The sequence below is a fragment of the Sitodiplosis mosellana genome, unplaced genomic scaffold, assembly GCF_009176505.1.
Source record: "Sitodiplosis mosellana isolate CC-2019 unplaced genomic scaffold, AAFC_SMos_1.0 Smas_scaffold_30, whole genome shotgun sequence".
In the NCBI taxonomy this organism is placed as follows: domain Eukaryota; kingdom Metazoa; phylum Arthropoda; class Insecta; order Diptera; family Cecidomyiidae; genus Sitodiplosis; species Sitodiplosis mosellana.
This window is the reverse complement of record NW_022595272.1, coordinates 205385-213814: the sequence shown is the minus strand read 5'-3', so window position 1 is coordinate 213814 and position 8430 is coordinate 205385. Positions and strand designations below refer to the sequence as shown.

General features: G+C 34.0%; 1 protein-coding gene across 4 annotated transcripts in view; it reads left to right on the top strand.

Annotated features, from left to right (window-relative positions):
• Positions 1-8430, top strand: part of LOC129569160 (disintegrin and metalloproteinase domain-containing protein unc-71) — a 303850-nt gene that overhangs the window by 289103 nt on the left and 6317 nt on the right. For 2 of the 4 annotated variants that reach the window (XM_055447710.1, XM_055447709.1), the window contains 2 exons: positions 1479-1617; positions 7898-8038. In XM_055447710.1, the coding sequence (XP_055303685.1) occupies positions 1479-1617; positions 7898-8038 (280 nt within the window). Of the gene's footprint in view, positions 1-1478; positions 1618-7894; positions 8039-8430 lie in introns of all 4 variants that reach the window. The other 2 variants (XM_055447708.1, XM_055447707.1) reach the window with 1 other exon arrangement.

Genomic DNA, 8430 nt, shown 5'->3' with positions numbered 1-8430 from the left:
CCATTTTCACGCTTACGCTTATTTTATACCTCGTTTAATACAGAGTCGAAGGTATATTTAAGGCATATTTTTAGCGTGAACCGCATGCAAAGCATACGGATAGAATAATTTGACTTAGCGTATTCTATCCGTATGCTTTGCATGCGGTTCACGCTAAAAATATGCCTTAAATATACCTTCGACTCTGTATTAAACGAGGTATAAAATAAGCGTAAGCGTGAAAATGGTATAAACGTAGCGTGCGAAGGGAATACACGCGGTATATTTGTAGCGTAGTTTTTTTCATTGAGTCGTGTGTGGTTCATACGCACACAGCAGATTTTCAATTGTACAAGTGGATATATGAACAGCAACAATGTCCTAATGCGGCAGATTAAAGGAGAAAAAAGACAGAAAATATCAAGCAAAGACTTACAAAAGTACGACTATGTCTTACCCTTCACCTCATTTGTTCGAAACGCATTGTCGCATAGGTACAGTGTATTGGAACGAAATGCCCATACTCGGTGCTCATTTATTTGCCTGTTCTGTTTCATCTCTTGTTATTCCCCTCAGTTGTCGTATCAGTGCACGAACTTCTTTTCTAATGGTGTGTTGCGGTCAAGCAAAAAAAATACAACAAAAAAATGACAGTACACTAAACGTCATGCATTTTTAATTATACTTTCTAATTTCACGGGAACCAGTCTCTCGTCCCACCTACATAATAATCCCTGAGATGAATAAATATCATAAACAAGAAAAACCAATACCAAGCCACTTACATTCAACACAACATTTCATACATCTAAATATTACAAATTATTACATTCCATATCCATCTGAATCATACATTCATTCACAATATTTATATATATTTTTAGACATTCTACAGCAAACATTTCAAAATAATATTAAAAACGTTTAGTGATCAAATGCTGGTAGAATTGGACACATGTTTATAATTTTCAGTAGTATCCTGCACTCTTACATCAGATCAACAAAAAATGATTTTATGTCTCAAAAAACACTGTTCTTAAAAAGCGATTACCATTGTCATGGAACATATTGAAATTAAACGAAAAAAAATGAAATTAATGAATGAATCTTGGCAATTATTTGAGAAGAAAAAATGGGGATAATTAGTACTGAAAATGTTCGAAACAAGAACAGCAAAAAATGAATACTTTTTTGATGAAAGAAAATGTTTCAAGTTCTAAATTGAAATGTCAGCTAATGAAATTAGCATGTAGCCTTCAGTTGAACGTCGAGAGAAAATAACATTTGAATTCATTCTCATTCTATCAGTGGAAAAATGCATAATTAGATCTCTGTTCATTTGGTCGATGCTATGACGTTCCACTGAACGCATACAATACTTACAATTTGCAATCATTTTATTTCAACACATAAAAAAACCATTTACTTAAATCAATGGGATGAAGAAAAAAATGAACGTGATGTATAAAGAAAAAATTACTTGGTTTTTTGTTTTAAAGAAAACTATCATGGTTCGAATACAATGTTTCTGGTCGGTGTCTTAATGTCGGTCGTTGGATTCGTTTTCGTAACATTCACGCTAATGGCTTTGTGCTACCGATCAGTGGTTGTCCATCGTAACTTCACACTGTGTCTAAGGTTAGTGCAATCATTACCATACCGAAAAATGACAATATTTCCACCACATCATTTTTTAGTCCATTTTTGTACATCTTTCGATCAAAAAGAAAATCAGTACACATTTGTTTTTGACCAAAAGGTAACACATTTGTTTTTAGCACTACATGGAATATAGGCTATTGTTATTGTTTTTTTTTTTTTTTCAAGAGAAAACTTTAAGACTCTTTAGGCCGATTTTTTGGACCGAAAATTAATTCTTTTTTCTATCCAAAGTTCCAATTTGAAATGAAGCAATTACGCCTAATTACAAAAATGTAATAATGTTCATGTAATTCCTATTTGAGATAACTCAAAAAAAAATCATATTATTTTAATTCCCAAATGTGAACGTTCACATTGAACGTACCTAAAACCCACTATTAAAGATTACAATATAATAAATAGAACTATAATTTATTCAATTAATTGATTTATAATTATTTATAATATCAATATTATTAATAACTAAATTGACGGCCTGAGAAGAAAAACCTTTCCTACAAAACCTGTGCGCAGAACACAAACACAGAAATTTTTTAGTCAAAAGGCGAACAGCAAATTTGCGAGCGCAAAAACCTAATATATTTACAGCGAGCGCAAAAGTATAACAAGCCTACTAGCATGCAAACTCCGTATAAGTAGGCCTCTTATGCTTTTGCGCTCGCTGTAAATATATTAGGTTTTTGCGCTCGCAAATTTGCTGTTCGCCTTTTGACTAAAAAATTTCTGTGTTTGTGTTCTGTGCACAGGTTTTGTAGGAAAGGTTTTTCTTCTCGGGCCGTCAATTTTTCCATGTTTCTCTTATATATTTAATTTTATCGAACATACTACATACTTGATATTAATTCAAGTGATTTTCATAAAACAAAGAAATGTATGCTTCGATTGAAACTACATTCCATGTAGTGCTTCGATAACTAATTTGATGGGAACATCAAATTAATTTAAAAATTCAATTTTAACAAACGCATAAAGAACGCAGAGAGGAGCGAAGCGACGATCTGCGGTCTTGTTTGTTATTGTATTCAGTTTTTTTTGTCATTCACATTATTTTCTTTTCTCGATCCCGTTTTCATAGACGTTCAAATTAGCTGAAGTGAAAAATTATTTTGTCGCATTTTCCATTCTACTATTTTAAATGTTTTCGAAAAAATCAAATGGATATTTAGATGAACCGTGAAGTCTGCATTTGCTTAGTTGTATTTTGAGATTCGACAGTGAATCATCAACTTTCATTGATTTAGAGGATGATCATTGATTTATGTTTTGTTGGAAAAAATAAATTCGAACTGATTGGAAGCGCAATATTTCTGTAATTTTGCCTTTGCTTTATCGAAAAAAATTAAATTTTCAAAATGAAATAGACAATTGTTTGGAGTTTAGTTTACTCCGTAGACAGCAAAAATGAACGATTTAGATGAAATGCATGCCAATTATTTCTCTTTTTGGAATAGAAACCAACACAAATATTTGTATCTTCATTGAAATCAAAAATAAAGGTTTCAACTTTAATTAAAAACAGATTCATCAGAATGTGAATACTAAATCACATTATCGAACATCGATTTAGTTCGATTCTTCGTTTCGAGAATATCGTAGGAAATTGAATACATTTCATTGATTGCTTACGATGAAATTACAAACAAATTTTAGCAATCGCAAAAACTGCACAAATCCCAGGATTAACTACAAAATATCAACATTTACACACCGAAAGCATCTCCACACCATCCAATTCAACTGAAACTATTTTTACAATTTGTGATTGAATTTCAGACTTTTTTCTTAGTTTAGTATTAATCAAGCATGAACATTTATTAAATCTATCATACACAAACAATAATAAATATTCTATTGGTATGGCTCCTGAAGCATTTATTATTGAACTAGAACAATTTCTCGTTTTGGCTCCAACAATGGAATTCTATTCATGATTTTATAAAAATAAATGAATATCTGAACAAATTTATGAGTAGAGGTGCCAACGAAATATTTCTAATATCGATGTGTGCAAAGCAGTTTGCCCATTTAAATTGAAAACAAAAAACTGCAATTCCTTGGTGCCAAATTGGCAGTGCCAACAGCAAAGAATGAAAGCTTACTTGTAATTATCTTCATTGCAATGCAATGTAATGCAAAATCCAATGACCATATTCCGAGGATTTCGGTTGAAATGTGGGTAGAGAAAGCACACACCAGCGCAGATGAGAGCGGTATCAGACAGCAACTCAAATAAGTAAAGTAGCCCAGGCCCGACAGCTTCGCATTGGAATGGGATTTAACATAAGCGAGGCGAAAAAGAGAGGAATGGTTAGCCCTACGCAGTGCCATTAGGAAGTGCAAATATCGCAAATACATATGTATATATATCTATTGTTGAATACTTGGAAAAACACTCGTGAAGTTTGCATGTAAACTGAGCGCTTTTGTCTAAGCACGGTGTTCATCATTAATTTCGTTACATAAATTCCCACTCAAAAATCCGAAAATGCCGGGCCGAAAATGTTATTCGACCACAGCATTCAATTGGTGTTCTGTTTGTTTGACCTGCGAAAACAAAGCGATTTTTTCAAATATCGAACGTGCCGCATTTGCTCATTCTCTTCATTCCTCTTGTGTGCTCGTCCTCTCACACTTAAACACTGCTCCGGTTCAATGTATTTCTGTTTGCATTAATGTTTATACTTGTGCGTACATAAATTTCCCATTTGTGGCTATGTTTGCCATGACTCGAAGCGATATAGACACCATCGGAAGATTCGCTTTTGCTTTCTCTCACTCTCATGTAGGCAAACGAGAGATTTGCACAAATGATTCGTGTGAATGTGAGCGTATCATTATTTATACGACGCATGAAATATCCTCTCCATGAGCCGAGAAAGCTAGAGAGATAGGGAGAGTGCGTTTCAAGGGGCGCATCTTGTTGTGCGAATCTACTCAACGAAAAATAAATTAAAATCTATTTTGTTTGTTCAACGTTTGCACAACATAGCAAAAATGATGTGTTAGCACATGCAAAATGCAAAATGCGTAAACGTAATACAAAAGATTGTGAATCCACAAAAGACAAGAAAAGAACGGATAAATCAACTGCAATTCACTATGTTCTATTGGATTTTCCGCTTTGTTTGGATTCAAAATGAGTGGTATTTGCTACGAACTCATTCGAGATTTGCAAAATTCAAAATGACCAAATGCAAAAGATTTTTCGGATAAAGAAATACAGAGAAATTCCTCCAGAGATTCAGCCACATTAGATGGCTTGGATACAAGGAATGGCTGCACATAAATAACACGATTTCAACGGCAGTAAATGTGCCTAACCAGTAAGTGTACAGTGTTTCACTGCTTACTTAAATTTCGTCTGCACATTCATGCTATTCACTTTAAATGTTGCATTAGGCTTAAATATTTAAGTATTTTGCCATTTTCAGCAAAATGTTTTAACAAACTGCTAAATATAATGTATAATTAGGCGGCTGCGCGTAAATAAAATAATTACAGTAGTACATTCTGGGCAAACAAGAACAGAGAGGATTTGCATTTTGTTTGCGAACATGTGTTCGTACAAGTAAAGCGCATTAAATGGGCTGCGCATCGATTGGAATAGCCGCTGTTGGTTTTAGGGTGGCCAATTAAAATCACATAAAAACTAAAGATGAGCTGATAAATTTTTTTTCCACTACACAATGTATTTAATCCAAAGTCTGTGTGTATCATCGTCCACGTGCAAAGCCGGCTTTGCATTTAACCAACTTGAATAATTTTGGTTCGAGCGGTGGAAACATTAAAACAATAATTTTATAACCCAAAATAATATCCGATATTCATCGATTTCATGGCGCTGCTGAAATGGAGCGAACTTCGCCATATACACCAAAACCATCGACTCTCCAAACGATGAGATTAGCAGTGAAAATGTGCATCGTTCGCTTGTTTGTGAAAGATGATTTGTTATTTCAAAGAGCGGATACAGCCATTCGTTTTAACCATACAAGCTTTTATAATCACTTCATTTTGGCAAATAGTTTCTTCTACACACTTCCTAATGGATGTATCCTCATCCGGATGGGCCACATAAATATACAGACTGTAGTATGGAAAACTTTTGAAAACGACATTAGCAGCAGAGAATGCTAGCATATATTCAATGAAATAACAATCTGCCATCGTGGTGCTGTTACTACGATTCGATTCAAACTTTTGTATTCATATGCACGGAGTAGATTTATAGTTCAGAAAACCAGCGAAACGAGGGGTAGAAACCAGAAAAAAAAAATAACGGACAAAGCCGCAGATTCAAAATTAGAATTAATTAAACTGTTTGTGTGGAGATTTAGTTAGCTTGAGCTATCGCAGATTTGGTCAATACGTTACGATTCCAGTGCAGCATTCGGTATGCAAATTGATTCAAGAATAAAGGCGGTATCACGAGAAGATTTTCAATGTGTGTACCAAAAACACAACGTATTGGGTTTTTCGAAGAAGAAAAAAAAGAGTAAAACTTACACAGCCTTGTCGTTAGCAGAGAACATAAAGACCAAAAAAGAATACATTCAGCATGCGAAATATATATATGTAGATGGGCACGACAATGCGGATCTAAAAAACATTGCGTCGAAAATTAAATAAAAACGAGATATTAATTAAATGGTTGGATGGAGTTGTTGTAGCTATGGTGATGATAGTGTCGAACAAAACAGAGCATAAGCTCAATTCGGTTAATTCAGTCAGCTAGAGAAAATGTAAAAATAAACGTGCCCACAGAACTAGCGTGAGAGTGTATCATCATCATTACGAACAATAACAACCGAGTAGCTACGATGAAGGGGATATGATCCCCTTTTGCAGCAATGCACAGCGACACAGTCAAACGAAAGAGGAACAACGAAAAAAACGAACCATTTTAATTATGCGACTTTAGTGGTTGTGCTGAAAGGCAACAACAGCACACAGCATCAGTGTGTTTTCGCTCTACGCTATTGGTGGAATACACTAAACAGTTTTTCATCTAATTTAACTCGTTTCGATCGAGGTTTTTCCTCCTCGTCATCACAGAATTCCGTTTCTCATTTTCCGGTGGTTTTTGTTCAAAAGCGTTTCGTTGCCTCGGTCTACGTTTTGGTCTATGGTTTTTTTTTTCCCGCGAAATATACACATTTTCAGAGTGTTAACAAGTTTTGGAACAACTAGCAAACAATAAAACAACATTTAGCAGCAGAAAACTAACATTCATTTTAAAACAATTGTGCCCAAGCACATCTTGTTGCCACTTTTCGTTTGTTTGTACATTTGTCTATTTTCTTCTTCCCCTTTCTCTCATTCGCGATCTGTAGCGTTTTGCATGGGTTTTGCTTGCTTACTTTTTTGTTTTTCGATAGTTACCGCCTCAAAAATTGTTATAGTGATGATGCATCACATCTTATCGAAATGCATTCTGAGAAATACAATTCAACATGTCTAGAAATGAAAGTATTGCTAAATCAAATTGTTGATTAAATTAAACGGTTTTTTTAAAAATCGTTTTGGTAGAAGATTAGAACAATCTATTTTGACATTCTATTTTGGACATTCTATAAACTTCGTTAATAAAAAGCTTGCGTAATTTAATTATACCTTTTGAAAAACGACGGGGAGAAAAAAATCATACACAGCACATGCAAAACTAATTACATACTCTCTACCAGAGAATGGCAAAAAAATAAAACTTGCACAATTTTTTGATTTAATTGCATTTCATGCAAATTCTATTTCCTTTGAATTCTACATTGAATGGTTGGCTTTCATTTGTATGCTGTTATTGGATCGTAGCGAGAAAAGAGCATATGAACCACATAATTGAATTGAATCTATGTTGAGCATGCTGTGTACGAATTTTTCCCCCGCTAGAATATAGTTGAAACGTAGAAGAAAAAATGTAGATAGCTTTTTCCATATTACCAACCAGAGCTAATACTCTCTGTCATATTGAAATCTATATTTGCATGTGTATATATATAGTTTGTGTTATAGCTTCTAGTGAACCTCATCATTATAGACAATAATTGGGTAGAAAAGTCACATCATACATTTCATTCAACTAGGAAAATATAATAATGAATTTTTTTTTCGTCTTTCTCTTTTTTGTCATTTCTTTTACGAATGCTTTCTACGTCAAATTTCATGTGCTTTGATGATCCATACAATAATCTCTATCTCCCGGTTGCGATCATATAAAAATGTAAAAAAAAACATGATACTTGAACTATCCACCTAGAAGAAAAACCAACCGAACCAAGTATGATCCACCATACACAAAAAAACCAATCATCAAAGGCGCTGGCAACTCCAATCATGTCTCGGTTGAAGAGGTCTCTTTGGATGGATCAAATAAACTAATTACATACGGAAACCAATTTAGGTGAGAGGACACTGTTCAACTATGTGTAACTCTAGGTGTAACTATTAAATGTTACAAATGAATGGAAAAATAAAATACGTCGATGGAAAATATTATTTTTCAAGCATTTTTGTGCAATGAATGTGAGACTTGTATGAGTTAACAGTTCATTCAATTGGCAGTATAACACTTAGAGAGTTTGATATTTGATTCGTATGCACGCGGCAGGTGTCCACCGTTTGGGCTTCTGGAAATTGACAGAGGTTGAAAAACACTTGAAATTATTACTCATCAATCGTCATCAACAATCAAATCATCAGACACACTAATACTTCACACTAAAAAAAATACGAAAAAAAAATTTAACAAAAAAGCAATCGCAAATATAGAGCTAGGAAAACCTCATCTGTAGT